The 17,762-nt window shown below is 41.0% G+C and overlaps 1 protein-coding gene across 3 annotated transcripts in view; it reads left to right on the top strand.

The window, feature by feature from the left end:
- Positions 1-10,599, top strand: part of ZCCHC4 (zinc finger CCHC-type containing 4) — a 57,183-nt gene extending 46,584 nt beyond the window's left edge. For 2 of the 3 annotated variants that reach the window (XM_030801235.1, XM_003258546.2), the window contains 5 exons: positions 2,061-2,182; positions 2,428-2,503; positions 4,681-4,732; positions 5,246-5,390; positions 9,576-10,599. In XM_030801235.1, coding sequence (XP_030657095.1) covers positions 2,061-2,182; positions 2,428-2,503; positions 4,681-4,732; positions 5,246-5,390; positions 9,576-9,711 — 531 coding nt within the window. In that variant the 3' untranslated portion in view covers positions 9,712-10,599. Of the gene's footprint in view, positions 1-2,060; positions 2,183-2,427; positions 2,504-4,680; positions 4,733-5,245; positions 5,623-9,575 lie in introns of all 3 variants that reach the window. The other variant, XR_004027341.1, reaches the window with a different exon arrangement.
- Positions 10,600-17,762: the final 7,163 nt, after the last annotated feature.

Below are 17,762 nucleotides of genomic sequence, written 5' to 3'. Positions count from 1 at the left end.
AGACTATGTGCTGCAGCCAGGCGGGGTTGTAAAGTCTTTTCTGTTTGATGAGGGAACTGGCCAAAGTGCCCCTCCCAAGGAGGCCACATGTGCAATTAGCAATCCACTGGTCTCCCACCAATGTACAGAAAGTGCTGGTGCTGGTAGACACCAGCGCAGATACATTCTGGGGTTGGATATTTTACATGACTTGGCAGCTGTGTCGTCTATCACGGACTTAATGGACCACTTGATGGAACTGGGACAGTATCACTATATAGTGGACTTGGCTAATGCATTCTTTTCCAGAGAGCCAGGAACAGTTTGCCTTCATGGGAGGACTTTCACAGTGTTGCCGCAGGGCTTTTTGCATAGCCCCACCATTAGCCATGGTCTTGTTAATGATTTGCTAACCTCTGATTCTCTTGCAGATTTAGGAGCGGCAACACTCCCCTTGCCTAGAATTAAGATGGTGCGACTGAGACCTCCTTCCTTGCAGCCAAGTGGGCCATTTAGCGGGCATAAGCCCTATAGGTAGTTGACCGGGGCGCCCATTTGAGCTGAATGTACATGTGACCACAGATAGTTTTGGCTGGGGCCAATAGCAGTGTGTAGAGCACTTGAGAACACCAATGGGCTTTTGGTCCCAGCTGTGGAAGGGAGCTGAGCCCCGTTGTTCGTTGATAAAGGAGCAGTTCGTAACTCATATGCTGCCCTTCAGATTCGTGAGAGCATGGCAGGACAGGCTACAGATGTGCGTACGACTTGCCTGATAGTGTGATGGGTGTGTTCTGGATAACAATCCCCCAAACTGGGACAGCGCAGACATCCACTTTGGCAAAGTGGGGCACCTACTGGGAGCAGCAGAGTATGCTGAGTGCAAGTCCCTTAGCAGCAGAGCTGTAAGAGGTCTTGGGACCTGTAGTCCTAATGCAAGATAAGGCCATGGTGCCTGAAGCAACCCTACACCTTGAGCCGTTGCTGTTTAAGGAAGGGCATCCCCCCATTCCTGATGGGGGGGCATGATACACAGATGAGTCTAGCCAAGGTGCTGCTGCTGCCTATAGACTGCTGTTGCAGTCCAACCTAGTACTGATACCATATGATTTGAAATGGGGCATGGGCAAAGTAGCCAATGGGCTGAACTTAGAGCACTGTGGATGGTGATCACCAAGGAGGTGACACCTATGGTAATCTGTACTGATACCTGGGTGGTCTGTCAAGGGTTAATCTTGTGGTTAACTACCTAGAAGTTACAAAGGTGACTAGTTGGTCACCAGCCCCTGTGGGGCCAGGCCATGTGGCAAGACCCTAAAGGAGGAAGGATGACCTCCTCCGACCAAGTATAGTGACAAAAGGTAATCTGTTGTTGCCTGCCCCAACGCCTTTAAAGGTAGGGGAACAAAAACCCGGCTTAATGTATAAAGCAACATTGGGGTAACGTCACCATGAGGTGGTTGCCTGCCATAACCTGGAGCTGTTGCTTTCTGTGTTGTTGTGTGTTATGAATTCAGGGCTCCACCCTATGGGCACGTGTCCCTGCCCAGAGGACACCCTTGGCCAAGGAGGTGGAGTGTAAGAGAGATGGCTGCGCTTTAGTCAGGAGTAGGCCGAGGTGGCTTTCCGGCACAGCGTGACTTAGCAGGCTTGGAGCGCAGTCGCACAACTCCACACGTTATGTAACCACGCCATGCGAGGCTCATTAGGTGATCACCCACAGGAGCTCGTGCTTGGCTTGGAGCCATTGTTGTCTGTAAAAGGTATAATTACCTGCTAACGCTGTACATATGGCCTGCACCCAGGTCGGCTTGCACTCACAGCTTGCGCCCAGTCTCGTTCATGCCCAGAGAGAGAGTAAAAGCCATGTCGAAACTGTCTATGATCCTTGAGTGTTATTCCAGCTACCCACCACTGGTCCACCCACTCCCCTCAGTCCTCAGCTTGGACTGGAACCTGACATTTGGCATGACAAATACTTTAACGCATATATCGGCATCAGTTTGTTCATTTATTGGTTAAGGAATCTTAATGTTGACTAATTTGAGTAAATTTTCTTTCTGCTCCAATTTTTAACTTTCTAGGTAGATTATGATAATCATGCACTTTATAAACACGGAAAGACAGGTCGAAAACAGTCTCCCGTGCGTATTTTCACCAACGTTCCGCCCAACAAAATAATCCTTCCTACTGAAGAAGGGTACAGGTAAGATCACAGTGGAACTTTGAAGTACACAAGTCACTGAATATAAAGTTACATATATCTATCAGTCGAATGCTTTCAGTATTGAATCATGTTATTCTTTTATTACTTTTAAATTAGGTCCATAATTTCATACTTAATTGAATTCAGATTGCACCCAGTTTTTGTAATGAGTGCTTTGTAAACTTTTATCTACTCTAAATCTCAATAAATGTATGCAGCTGATTTCTCTGTCCTTTACTCTGTAGATTTTGTTCTCTGTGTCAACGATATGTTTCTCTAGAGAATCAACACTGTGAGCACTGTAATTCTTGCACATCCAAGGTATGGTGTTCTTATAGAATGTATTTTTATTTAGATATATTCATTTTATTTTAGTTTACTAGTTTTATTACTTTTTCAATGTTATTTTGTTAATATGATTTGTATTAATATGTATTATTTATTAATTATGCTATAATACAGTATTTTAAATTATAGAGTACAGCAGGCTTTTGAAAATACTTAACTGCCTTCATCATCACCAACAGTTATTTGAATTCATCTTCAAATGGTACTGTGTGACTGCTAAAATTATCAGTGTTTCAAATAAGGCATTAAATGAATGCTCAATTATGTGTACGTTGAGGGCAAAATTATGGTGTTTCAAATAAGGCATTGATGTATTAGGTACCATCATCATTCCGATGAAATAATTAATAACATGTACTGTGCACTTTTAATATGCCAGACACTTTCCTAAGAGCTTTACATGGATTAACTCATTTAATCCTCACAACAGCCTTATTAGGTACAGTTACTCCTTGATTTTTTACAGATGAAGGACTGCAAAGGGACATCCTCCTATTTATTTATTTATTTAGGTATTATTTTTTCTTAATAGACTTGGTTCTTTAAAGCAGTTTTAAGTTCACAGCAAAATCGAGCAGAAGGTACAGAGATTCCCCCTATGTCCCCTGCCCCGACACATGCACATTCTCCCCAACTAGCAGCATCTTCCACCAGAGGGGTGCATTTGTTACAATTGATGGATCTGTGTTGACACATCATTAACACCCTGAGCCCATAGTTGACATTAGATTCACTCTTGGTGTTTTACATTATACGGGTTTGAAAAATGTATAATGACATGTTTTCCATGTTTTCACCATTACAGTATCATACAGAGTGGTTTCACTGTTTTCACTAAAAATCTTTTGTGTTCCACCTATTCATCCTTCTTCCTGAAGGGTGTCCTGGCTACTACTATCTTTTTACTGTCTCTGTAGTTTTTCCTTTTCCAGAATATCACACAATTGGATCATATAGTATATAGCCTTTCAGATTGGCTTCTTTCACTTAGTAATAGGCATTAAAGCTTCCTTCATGTCTTTTCATGGTTTGATAGCTCATTTTATGTTAGCTCTGAATGATATTCATTTGATGTACCACAACTTGTTTACTCATTCACCTACTGAAGGACATCTTGGTTGTTTCCAAGTTTTGGCAATTATAAATAAACCATCTAATTTTTTAGGAAGGCAGGGTGACCCTTAAGTTGTTTTGTTTATTTTAACTAAATCTGGTCAGAAAGGGCCTGTGAAGTTTAGTTTGGCTCATAAACACAAATTATTCTCCAAAGAAGAGGCTACATTTATATAAACATTAGAAAGCACATTTTTCATGATTATATAATGGTATTACTGGTTATACTTGTTTTTAACAATGTTAATACATCTGATTGTTTATATTTAGTTTTTATTAGTTGAGACATGATGTGTATTCTTCATTTAAAAAAAATTATGCCCAGATTGCATAGTTTAAAGTTGAGGAAAACGAACTTATTATTTAGAGATGCACACAAAGGTGCTAAAAGGAAGGAAGAGCTAGGAAATGACAATCACACAAACTAAGGAGGTGTTATTTGGAGGGGAAGGGAGGGATGCTGTGACTTAGTAGGGGCATGGGGCAGTTTCCAGAGGGCTGGTGGTATTTTTTCTTGACCTGGTGGGTTTTATCCGTGTTTGCTTTACAATGCTCATTAAATTGGATATATTTTATGCACTTTTCTAGATATTTTTATTTCATAGTTTTAAAATTAATCAAACAGTAACCTGTAATCTATCTTTCTAAATTATGTAAAGTTCTCAAACATGAATTTCATTAAGGATTATGCACTATAGACACATAAAATTATGAATCATTAATTCTCTTGAAATTTTCATTTGAGTCCTTCTTTGTGCAGATTGGGTTGCTTGAACTGGAGTGGATTTTCAAGATCATTTAGATAAATCTCCTAGTTTTACAGTTAAGGAAATTGAGGCCCATTAAGGAGGCATTTGAGTTGAGTGGAGAAATGCATAAATTAAAATCAAAGTATTTAATTGTGAAGCCCAGAAAAGGCAGAAATAAGGAATGAATAATTTACACAGATTTTAATAAGACATTTTAATTTTTAATTGTAGAACTTGATTTTTAATAACAAATTAATTATAATTTAAAAATTGTTTTTTTTTTGGTAGGATGGCAGGAAATGGAACCATTGCTTTCTCTGTAAAAAGTGTGTAAAGTCTTGTAAGTATTGAGACTTAGTGTTTGAGATCCTATGAACACATTTTAGAGTTTTTCTCCATCTAAATAGATTTTTCATTGGATTTATAAATGAAAAAATAATCAGCGTAGAGACTGGTAATTTATTTCCTTTTTAATTTTATAGTTATCAACATGTATGTTCTGCCTTGTTCTGCCTTGCACGAGAGATGATTGCTAACCTGTTTCAGTGTGGCATTTGGTTTGACTTATTTTAATAAGGCATTGTGTCACTCAGCCAGCCTCCATTGTGACAGTAGCTGTCAGCTCATAACTCATTGGAGAAGGGCTGAATTTGTTGCATGTAACAGAAAGAAGTTAGCTAGTTAATGTGGAATTCCAACCTCTTCTCCCTGGTCTCTTTAGCCAAACTAAAACTAGCTGTGCAAACTGGCCACAATACTTCAAGTAAACACTGTTCGTATATCCTACCTTAAAAGTCAATAAGATGAAAAATTACGTTACATGAACTTTTAAAACTTAATTTTTATTTTACAGCCTGGATCCACTGTAGCATTTGCAATTACTGTGCTGTTCCAGATCATTCTTGCGAGGGCCCCAAAGATGGCTGCTTTATTTGTGGTGAATTGGATCATAAACGCAGTACTTGTCCTAACATTGCTACATCTAAAAGAGCTAACAAGTCAGTCGAATACTTTACTAGAAAAATGTATTCCATCTGTGTTTTATACAGGATAATCCACAAAAGCATGCAACATTCAGAGGATCTTGAAGTGCCAAGTTAATTGTCACTTTCACTATTTAGTACTGGCTGCATAGATGGATGGAGGGAGGAGAGGAAGATGATTCAAAGAACTTGCTTTCAAAGAGCTTACAGTTCTACAGCTTAGAGATGAAAATAACCAAAATATGAGGTAGAAAGTGGTTAACTTTACCTCTCTTTGGCTTTACGTCTCATGTGTAAAGTTATAGGGGGTGACAGTTCATGCTTTATTGAAGGACATGATATTTAAGTCAGGCTTTGAGGGACAGATCAGATATAGACACATGATGGCAGGAAAGGCTGGAGAAGGCATTTCAGATTGAATAGCAAGTAATTCCACAGTAGGCAAATTGCAAGAAAGCTATTTCTTTGTATCAAATTTTAAGAAAAATATTTAGACATGCATAATGCTTAAATATTTGAAATTTTTATTACTTTTTTTCCTGTGATTATTTTCACATCTCTCACCAATATTTGATTACAGCTATAGATTACAACTCAGAGTATGGGGATACCAATGACAATAGCTTATTTAGAAGAGGCATTGCTTCTGGAATAGTTATCCCCAAAACAAAACAAAAAGAGAAAAACATTGCCATTTTAACCGAGCTAATTTGAATGATTATACTTTTTTCCTAACTAAAAGGGATGATAGTGATTAAGTCCTCTTCCTTTATTGCTAAGAAAACTAATGTTACACAGTTATTAATTGGAGATTACCAGATAGCTAAATTTGACATTATATGAAATTATATGACATTATATGAAATTATATGAAAGTTCAGATTGGGCTACCATATGACTATGACTTGTAATTTAAAAAATTGATTTATATTAGAAATATCTGATAGTTTAATAATTACTTATGATAATGTTAGAATTGTTTCCCCTGTGTTTTATTTATTTGTGGTCAGTGAAAATTTTTTTTTCCATTGTCGTCTAGCCACTTGAATTCTGGCTACTGTTACAACTGCCTCGTTCCTACATTTACTCTACTTTAAATAATTATTTCCACTGAGTAATCCAGGATAAAGTAGAGTTTTAAAATTTTAATTAAAGGAGCTTATTGAAGAATCTTTTTTTTTTTTTTTTTTTTTTAATACGGAGTCTCGCTGTGTCGCCCAGGCTGGAATGCAGTGGCGTGATCTCGGCTCACTGCAAGCTCCGCCTCCCGGGTTCACGCTTTTCTCCTGCCTCAGACTCCCTAGTAGCTGGGACTACAGGCACCCGCCATCATGCCCGGCTTATTTTTTGAATTTTTTAGTAGAGACGGGGTTTCACTGTGTTAGCCAGGATGGTCTCGATCTCCTGACCTCGTGATCCGCCTGCCTCGGCCTCCCAAAGTGCTGGGATTACAGGCGTGAGCCACCGCGCCCAGCCTGAAGAATCTGATAAAATATTTTCCTTAGAATAAACCTTCAAAAATTGAATACAACCTCATAATCATATTAGTCTGGGATTGCTGTGCCATTGTCAGGGTGATTCTGGGTGGTAGTCAGTAACATGCTCAGCCTTTAATTCTGTGAATTTACATAGAAACTGAATTTGCATTTTGATACTCTGTTGTAGGCCCTTCATTGCTTCCTAAATAGCCTCAGCTAGTCTGTTTGGCACTAATATACTATTTCATTAGGGGAAATCATCTAGTATCTTTCAGGACTAGATCTTATCAAGTTTAATTCCAAGAGCAAATCCTTTGAGATGTGGATGCCTGATAATTCTTTTTTTTTTTTTTTTTTTTTGAGACGGAGTCTTGCTCTGTCCCCCAGGCTGGAGTGCAGTGGCGCGATCTCGGCTCACTGCAAGCTCCGCCTCCTGGGGTTCACGCCATTCTCCTGCCTCAGCCTCCCGAGTAGCTGGGACTGCAGGCGCCCGCCAACACGCCCGGCTAATTTTTTGTATTTTTAGTAGAGACGGGGTTTCACCGTGTTAGCCAGGATGGTCTCGATCTCCTGACCTCATGATCCGCCCGCCTCGGCCTCCCAAAGTGCTGGGATTACAGGCTTGAGCCACCGCGCCCGGCCGATAATTCTTAAATAATGTTACTTTTTTTCTCAAAGACCCCTAAACTCCTGTTAATAGTTATTGCTTTCAAAAAAAAAAAAATAATGAAATTGACAAGCAAAATTATTTTTTTCTTTACAATAGTGAAAAATAACAGCCTTTTTAGCATATGTGACATAAAAGGTCTTTCCATCTCATGCTTTTTACAGCTGTCTTATATTAATTTGTTTTTCCTTGGTGTTAATTTTTCTTTAGTTGCTAACTGGAATGATGCTGGCTCCCTCTTGTGGTTAAAGCTCATTTTCTCAGTTACATAAATACCTATAATTTAAAGGACAAATACTAGGTCAATTTAATTTTAAGACAAAATAAAACTGACTTACAGTCAGTTCATCACCATTCAAAAACTTTATCTCTGGAAAGTTTTGTATATTCATATTACAAATGAATATTTTCAAATATTTTCCTCCTGTTTTTGTTTACCGTATCCCCTAGTGAAATTTCATTTATTTTTAGTCCTGCTTATAAGTGGATGAGCCAAAGAGAAACTTAAATTTTGTGTACAGGCACACATGGCTTCATTGACTTTGCCATTAGAGATTATACTATATTTCATTAAGTTTCCTAAATCATCACTTATCAAGAAATTATCCTACTTTAAAAAAGTGGGGAAATAGATTTATATAGTATGCATGAATCAGTATAATACTATAAAGATGATTTTTTTGGTTTTAGCTTTCAATCCTACTCCTTCTGTAGACTGTTCTATTTTGAACTGATAAAGTATCCCTAGTCCATAGTGCAAGATCTAAATATGAAAATATTTAAAGTTGTCAAGCAAAATTCTGCATAATAGTCATGTGGAACTAATAATAGCTAATATTTATTGAGTGATTATTATATGGTTAGCAGTTTGCATATATAAATAATTTAAAGTAGACTATATAGTAGAGCAGAGATCCTGGAATCAAGCTGGTTTTGCAAGTTCCTCATGGGATGTTCATTGATTTCATAGCCTTTTCACCTAAAAAAGTAGGGATAGAGAGGGGGTGACTATCCCCCTTATCTCTGTCTCCCAGCTCCTTGAAGTCAAAGATTATGCCCATTCAGTTTTGTATTCTCAACCGGTAATATATGCTGAGTAAACAAAAAGTGAGGTATAAGTTGAACCCATTAGGGGATACATTGTTTATGAAGCTCTGTTCCCAGGTTTATTCCTGACAAGATCAAGAATAAGCTTTTCCTATGGAGAAGCTTATGAGAGGTGAACCTAACAATTGATATCGCTGGGTAATCAGAGGAAGAGTCCTGGTTTAGCATTGCTGTAGCTCTGGCCCCTTCCTTGGTTCTCGATATGTTGAGTGTCATGGCATGATTCTGCTAGCCTGGAGAAGTGAATGGATGGGCCAGTAATTTTCTCAGCCACAGGTCGCCTGTAACTTAGTGTGGAGAACACCAGAAACAAAGAATCTGTTTTGTCTGGTGTGGTTCAGTGTTTTTAGAGGGTGAGTTCCAGCTTGTTTATTTTGAAGCTAATCTTCAAGATAAGGACCACAAAATGCTGATAACCCTGCGTGGCACTTGTCAGGACTTTTACATCCGCTGAGGAAAGGAAAATCTGTAGGACTTAGGAAACAGGCCCTTTCGAGGCTTCTCGGTTTTTTCCATTGTGCCGTTTCATTTTTCTATCTCTGCTTCCTGCCCCATGTATCAGCTCCTCTCCAAAAAAAAACAGAATTCAAGAATTTGGAGATTGAAGTGCTGAGTTGAGCAATACAGATGTACAAAAAACTTTTTTAAAAAGTCCAATCTCACTGGCTTTGTGTTTACCTCTGTGGTGTGTTTGCCCCGGACAGCTTGTTCTGAATCCATAGTAACCATCTTTTAAAGAATTTTTTTTTGTCAGACATTTTGCTTGGTCAGGCCTCTGACTCTTTCCTTGTTGTTATGCTTAGGAGACTGAGGATTTATGCTTGCAATACAGTAGATTCTTTCCCTTCTTCTATTTTCTTATTTGGTTAGCTAGTTAATTAAACTTCAACATAATTACATAATTCACTGTGCTCATTCTGTGAAATAATTTAGCACCTTGTTTTCCAGAGCTGTCAGAAAGCAGAAGCAAAGAAAAAGTAATAAGATGAAAATGGAGACCACAAAAGGACAATCCATGAATCATACATCTGCTACAAGAAGAAAGAAAAGGAGGGAAAGAGCCCATCAATATCTTGGCTCTTAAATGTCCAGTGACTGCAGAATAAGAAAGATTTATGGTCCAACCTTTGATGCCATTTTCTGAAAGTGCCACACTGGACTTAAATTCAGCTGCTTCCAGAGGTGTGCACCTTTCTGAGCTAGATAACAGGCAGGTGGCATTTGCTGGCTTACAGTCCCTTATCTGCCTCTCTGGAGACTTGGGGAGTTGTTCCATCTTCAGCCAGTTTACTAGTTCTTTCAGCATTCATTTTTCCTCACTTTAAGTCTCTCCCAGTCACATTGTTCTATTTTTATTTATTTATTTTTTTTGAGATGGAGTCTTGCTCTGTCTCCCAGGCCAGAGTGCAATGGCACGACCTCAGCTCACTGCAACCTCTGCCTCCCGGGTTCAAGCAATTCTCCTGCCTTAGCCTCCTGAGTAGCTGGAATTACAGGCACACGCCACCATGACTGGCTAATTTTTATATTTTTAGTAGAGATGGGGTTTCACCATGTTGGCCAGGCTGGTCTCGAACTCCTGGCCTCAAGTGAGCTGCCGGCCTTGGCCTCCCAAAGTGCTGGGATTACAGGCATGAGCCATCTCACCCAGCTCCGGTTACATTATTCTACCCTCTTTTATCCAAAAAATGGGCAGACAGCATTCTTTTGCCGAAGATGTCAGAAGAAAATGAAAGTGAAAACCTATGCAGTTTGTTTACCTTGAACATAAAAGTATGTTAATTTAAATAGGAAAATATTTTATGTTAAATATGAAACAATAGTTTAAACCCCACTTGAAAAGAAAAGTACAGTGTACAATTATTTTTAGACTGAATTTGGAGATGATGGAAAGAGTTTTTACAAAGGCACTGTTTAGATATACAGATTGTAATTATAATTACATTATTATTAAGTATTTATTCTCCAAGTACTTTTTGCAGTTGTCCTCTGATGGTCTAGAATCACTTAAATGCTTGTTGAATGAGTGAGATGTTTAGAACTACGACTTGCTCTGTCATTCCAGTGTCTTTTAACCTATGCAGTAAGTTTCTGTCTTTGTAAAAGTAGTTCGTAGCAGAAGCCAGGATAGTTTGGTAATTAAACTCCCAAACTAAACTCATTCCTACCCTTAACATTTCCTGGCTGTATGATCTTGGCCAGGTCATTCTCTCTCTAAAAGCCCTGGTTTCTTCATTATTATCATTATTATAATGGGGAGAATAACAGCTATACCTGAGGTTTGTTTTGTGATTAAATTAAATGAGACCCAAGTGCTTGGCTCTCAGTTCTCCTCTGTCATTGGTGTGTTAGATTAACAATGAAGATTGTTCCTGGGTCTAATGGTAATTATCTTTTGGCCCGATAACAAAGCATTGAAGGCAGTAATTTGAACTCCCAGAACAAACAGTCCATCTCCCCATTTCTCTGCTAGTTATTGTCTCCTTAAGACTGAATTGTTTTGAATGACTTATATTTGCATAATGACTTTTCTTTTGTTTCCAAACAACTGCTATAGAGCAGATTTGAAGGCATCTTTGTTTGGGGTTAGGCAGAGCCCTGTAAGTAAGGGTGGAGGAACTGCACTCTATCTGGTATTTAAATTCCAGGTAAGTTAGGACTGATGCCTGGTGTAGAATGCTCAAGTGTGGCCCAGATGAGTGTGGCAGTGGTGTACATCAGTTGACATCAAAAGATGAGTTATACCCCTGGACTTCATAAGCATCAGAAAGCTCTTCTCCCCTTTGTTACGTGGAGGGCTATGATAGGAGGGGCACATTTGGAGGTGACTGGGTGAGAATGAAGTTTGTAAAACCATTGTGAGAGTTCCCCTCTCTGATTCAAGCAAGGATAGGGACATTGCCTAACTTTATGGTGTTCACCATTCCATGATAAAATCTGTTGAAATCTCCTCTGAAACGAAGACACCTGAGGGACTATGACTACTGAAAAATTGGGTTCTGAAGGCCAACAGTTATTCTCATCACTATATTGCCTTAATTTTAAGATACCATCAATTATAAAATACAACATTGATTTTATCATAGCTTTTCAGGGGGAGAAGAGAAGTAATACTTCATTAATTTTTAGATTATCTGATTTCAGAAATACTGAAATGCAAAAAAATCTTAGAATTGAGGAAATAGTTATAATCAGGAATAATGTACTTATTTATTTTGAGACAGAGTCTTGCTCTGTTGGACAGGCTGGAATGCAGTGGTGGGATCTCAGCTCACCGCAACCTCTGCCTCCCAGGTTCAAGCGATTCTCCTGCCTCAGCCTCCCGAGTAGCTGGGATTACGGGTGTGTGCCACCACACCTGGCTTATTTTTGTATTTTTTGTAGAGACCGGGTTTCGCCATGTTGGCCAGGCGAGTCTCGAACTCCTCATCTCAGGTGATCTGCCCGCCTCAGCTTCCCAAAGTGCTGAGATTACAGACGTGAGCCACCACACCCAGCCAGGAATAATGTACTTTAAAACTTTATTACTGCCTTAGAAAGTTAAAAATAGGAAATTTGGCGATTTTACACTTACATTCAATTAATACTAATTTTAAGGACTTAATCTCTATTCCTTTTTCAGAGAATAAACTAATTGGTAGGCTGTAAAAATGTGTCTCTGGGAGGTAGAATGTGAAGCGGGATGAGGTCATTTATTCTTAATAGAAATCTGAACATCTGAACATTAAGATACCTTCTCAAAATAGCAATAGAAGAAAATCCCTGAAATTTGACAGATAACATTTTCTAAGCTTTTTAAAAGGACACTTTTAATAAATACAGCTAAATTTCATTCTTCTTCTTATATCATGAAACTTAATGAGAAACAGTCTTTTTGTAGGCCGGATTTCATGTTTTTTCCTACGTTAGTCCAGTACCTAGATGAGTTTATTACTCCATATTCCCCATTCTTTTCATCTGATACTGTTCTTTCTGCTTGGAATATGTCCCTCCATGTGGCCACTCCGTTCTCTTTTGGGAATCTTCCACAAGTCCCTGATACTGAAACCTTCTTTGGCCCCTTGACGTTCGATACCACATTTAAGGCCTTTCACATATTATTCTGTGATTATTTTTACAGATTTTATTTCCCTCAAAGATTTAGGTCTCTTAATGTCAGCACCCATTTCATCTGCTCTTGTGTATCTTGTGCCTTTTTGGTGCTCCATAAAAATTTGATGTAAGAATGGAATTTTCTAGAGGCTTTGAAGTGGTAGGCATGCCTGAAATACGGTCTGGACCCACTCTATTATGTTTCTTCTAGGGACTGAAAAAGGAAACAGATTTGTATTAGGAGGGACTTAGAGTCAATATGAGGACCACCCTAACATTGAAGTTTTAAATGTGGGGATGTGCTGTGTGAAGAAGATTAGTAGCCTTGTAGCAGGACGAGCCATGGACAAAACCCCACAGACACCGAGATAGTGAAGGAAGTAGCTTTTAATCAGTTGGAAGCATCGGCAGTCTAGTGTCTTAAAATCCGAGTTTGTTGAGTGCACAATTTCTGTCCCTTTTAAGGGCTCACAACACTAAAGATTTTACGTGACAAAGCCATGATCGATAGAGCAATCCAGGGGGTATGTGACAGGGGCTGCGTGCACCGGTAATCAGAGTGAAACAGAACAGAACGAGAAGTTTCACAATGTCCTTCCATACAATGTCTGGAATCTACGGATAACATCAGTTGCTAGGTCGTGGGGTGAATTTTAACTATCAGGCTAAGGTCAGGCAGGCCCAGGCCTGGTTTTGGGTCTGGTACCTGGCACCCGGCTGCCTGCCTTTGGTTTTGCTTCCTTGTTTCTTCTTAAAACAGGTACTGAGCATAAAACAATATAGAACAATAGGGGGGGATCTCTTTCTCTCTTCTGTCAGCTTTATCTGCAAGACCCCTTCAAAGTAATCGGCAAAATACTAGGCATCTGGGAGAAGTTTGACTAATCTTGAAATATAAAATCACAACCTACAAAGGGTCCTGATCGGCTGCCACTGCCTTCACAGTGTCCCTGTTGGTCTCTCCACTGGAGCAGTACATCTGTTGACAGAGAAATAAAAATGTGTGTGTCTGTGTTTTTATATTGTTTTTATATTTCTTTTATGGTACTTAAATCATGCCCTGTATAAGAATGACTTTATATACTTGTTTAGCCCTGTACAGATTAGAAGCTCATTGATGGCAGTGCCTGTGGACATCATTGTGTTTGCTTACTAGGCACGTGCCTGTTCTACGGTGATTTGCCAGCCGCATCACCAGCCGCATCACCTGTGACCTCAGGTAATGGGAAGCAGGCAGCCAGGCTAACACATTTCTTCACCCTCTAGGTAGTAGGTGCTCATAAATACCAACTGAGTGAATGGAAATGCCATTTAATATACCGCTTTATGCCTCACACCCTAACTATGCTATGTAAGAAGCAGATACACTTCGAGCTCTCTAGGTAGGACAGCTTCCACAAATCTAAAGGAAAATCCAGTTTTACTTATTTGATGTGATTTTAATTGGACCATGAGGACCTGGGTTGAAATTGAGGGTCAACTAAGAAGGTCATTGCAATAAAGTAAGGATAAGATCTCTGCTATTTGATTTCAGGCAATTTAGTATAAATGTTAACTCAGCAAGATGAGGCTATTAATAGCACCAACATTGAGCAACAAGATCTCAGAGTTCTGAGAGGCTGAGTTTTATCCCAATTGTCTTTGGCGGAACAATTAGTTACAAGATCCCTGGTTTAGCTGCTTGATACCACTGGATACTAGAAGAGGTGAAACAGCCGGTGATCTCTAAGATGGTAGGCCTGAATAGATGGGTCAGTTTCTTCATCTGCAAGTGTGGAGAGGAGGAGTGGGAGAACACTAGAGGAAGTCAGCCCAAACATTCCACATGCTTAAAGAAGACAGGCCAGGTGCGGTGGCTCACACCTGTAATCCCAGCACTTTGAGAGGCCAAGGGTGGGGGGGTGGGGTGGATCACCTGAGGTCAGGAGTTCGAGACCAGCCTGGCCAACATGGTGAAACCCCCGTTTCTACTAAAAATACAAAAAATTAGCTGGGCATGGTGGCGGGTGCCTGTAATCCCAGCTACCTGGGCAGGAGAATCACTTGAACCCGGGAGGCAGAGGTTGCAGTGAGCCAAGCTCACGCCATTGCACTCCAGCCTGGGCTACAAGAGCGAGACTGTCTCAAACAAAAAAACCAGAGGAAAACAAAGGTTGCTGCCTGTTAACTTTACAGTTAATACATGAGCCAGGTAAATCAAGGAAAAATAAAAGCATCTCTAACCCTACCACCCAGAGATAATCACTATTATAACTTCCCTGTCTACTCTTCCAAAGATAGGTTCTTGCATAAATAGGTTTACAGACACATGCAAAAATTTCCTTCAAGAAAATGGAATTTTAAGTACATACTGTTTTATGACCCATGCTTTTTCATAAGTATATTGTGAACATCGATTTATGTCTGCATAGTATTCTTCAGGATAGATATATTTTTTAAAAATCTATGATGGGACATCTAGGTTGTTTGCATTTTTTCACTTTCATAAATAACCTTATAATGAACATGCTTAAGTAAAATTTATTTCTCCTGCCCTTGCCTCCTTAAAAAGCACTGATACCTGATCCCTGAGCCTTCTTCCCTTTTTCTCTTTATTCTGCAGTATTTTCCTAAGGATGAGGGAGGCAAAAAAACAGTAGGTGAAGCTAAAATCTTTATGGGGCAGTGGGAAAAAGAAAAGGCTGGAAACACGATGTGTTAATATTTCTTGTCTTACGGCTACTTTGGATCATTTTCAAGAACAATGCCTGCCCCCTACTGCCTACCAACACACATGAGGGTCTATAGCAAGCTTGTCTAACTCGCAGCCTGAGGCCCAGGAGGGCTTTGAATGCAGCCCAACGCAAATTCATAAACTTTCTTAAAACATTGTGAGAACTTTTTTGTGATTTTTTTTTTTTTTAGCTCATCAGCTGTCATTAGTGTTAATGTATTTAATGTGTGGCCCAAGACAATTCTTCTAATGTGGGAAGACAAAAGATTGGACACCCCTGGTCTATAGCAGCATAAAACTCTGCTGTTTCCTGCCCACATCTGGAACTCCACACCTATGCTGTTTCCTTTGCTGTAAGGCTTAGAAAATTTATATTCTGTGAAGACTTAATGTGCAGGTGGTTATACTCTGTCCTTTGCAGCACGGTGTTTATGCCTCTGGGAACAGTGATTTTCACGTGCTGTATGGGTGTTTGTATTCAGGTAAGTTCCAGGAAAATGGACATTCAATTTCCGTAAGAATGTTAAGTGCGTAGATACTGGACCCCCACCAGGTGATCCATTATAACTGCCCCAAAACACTTAACACCTGAAAATGCATTTTGTGAAAAACAAAGGCAAATGCATTTTTACCTTAGGAATGTTGATTCTGGAAGAGTTGGGGGCACTTGCTAAGTTGTCTGTGGCAAAGGCAAGGGTTGCAAAGCCCCTGACAGGAAGCAGGGTAGGTATAAAGTCAAGGGTTAAGAACAGTACTTGGCACAAAATAGTTACTTGATGCTGAATGAATTTGTCTCCCTCCGTCATCTACTTCCCAGGGGCTAGATCCAGACAGAAGTCAAGAAGATGGGGCCTGCTGAAAGTTAAAGGTCCTGCGGTCTCTTTCTTCTTTGAACAAGTGAAAGGTAGTAAAAAGTAGATGGCTTTCTACCATAAGTTTTAAGTTTAAGGACCCTATGATGACACTGTCACATTCTCTTAGGGAGGTCATAGCTGTGGGAACTGTCAACAGGTTGACTCATTTAAATGTGTCCTACATAAAGCAACATCAGATGAGTTCTGATTTACAAGTCTGCCAGGCTGGCCTGTGAGCCTCTGGGCAGAGTTCCCGTCCCATGCATTGCTGTAGCCTCAGTTCCTCCACATAGTAAATGCCCAAGTACCTGTAGAAGAAATCGTGTGTGAGCCCACGCTCTTTTTTTATTTTTTATTTTTTTGAGACGGAGTCTGGCTCTGTCGCCCAGGCTGGAGTGCAGTGGCGCAATCTCGGCTCACTGCAAGCTCCGCCTCACTGCAAGCTCCGCCTCCCGGGTTCACGCCATTCTCCTGCCTCAGCCTCTCGAGTAGCTGGGACCACAGGAGCCCGCCACCACGCCCGGCTAAGTTTTTGTATTTTTTAGTAGAGACGGGGTTTCACCGTGTTAGCCAGGATAGTCTCGATCTCCTGTCCTCGTGATACGTCGGCCACGGCCTCCCAAAGTGCTGGGATTACAGGCGTGAGCCACCGCGCCCGGCCCTGAGCCCACACTCTTTATTCGTTATGACGGGGCTGCAACTACCAATAAGTTGTGAGGGTTAAATGGGATGAGGTGTCACAGTATTATTTGCCTGTTAGGGAGGTTTTAGGGCAGGCGCCTCTTCCCTCTTCAAATTGGAATCACCCGAAGAGTTTTAGTAAATACTGGGCCCATCCAGGGTTAATTTTCTTCTAATTGGTTTGGGGTGCTGCTTGGACAGGGGGACTTTTAAAATTCTATACTGACCCACCAGGTCTGACATGATAACTACTTGCTTAGTAACTGTCAGGGGAGACTCCAGCTGATCAGGACCTAAAGTTCATATTCTTTTTCATCTCCCCATTGTCGCTGAAGCCTACCCCATAAACCCCTACCGTCCCTTTGCCCACAGCAGCGAATTTCCGGGAAAACAGGAAAGGTGTGCAAGCATGCCCACACACGTGCACACACGCGTTCCCAAAAGACCTTCGTGCGGCCGCAGGGGTCCGCCCTGCCCTTCTCGGGCCCTTCCGGGTCCCGGCGCCTAGCGGTCCCACCAGCACCTGGGTCCAGCGCGCGGCTCCCTCCCTCTCCGCGCCCCTCAGGGCTCCCTGCCCCGCCCACGTGCCCCACCCTTCCTCGCTCCGCCCCCTCGCTGCTCCCTGCCCCGCCCACGGGCCCCATCCTACCCCCACCTCGATCCGCCCCTCGCTGCTCCCTGCCCCGCCCACCGCGCCCCGTCCCTGTCCGCCCCGTCCCTGTCCGCCCCGTCTGGCTCTCAGCCCCGCCAAGCCCGGTGCGCGCCCCGCCCCGCCTCCTCCTCTCGCGAGGCAGT

The sequence above is a fragment of the Nomascus leucogenys genome, chromosome 20 (assembly GCF_006542625.1).
Source record: "Nomascus leucogenys isolate Asia chromosome 20, Asia_NLE_v1, whole genome shotgun sequence".
Classification (NCBI taxonomy): domain Eukaryota; kingdom Metazoa; phylum Chordata; class Mammalia; order Primates; family Hylobatidae; genus Nomascus; species Nomascus leucogenys.
Note: the sequence above shows the minus strand (reverse complement) of the source record. Positions and strands in the feature narration are given on the sequence as shown.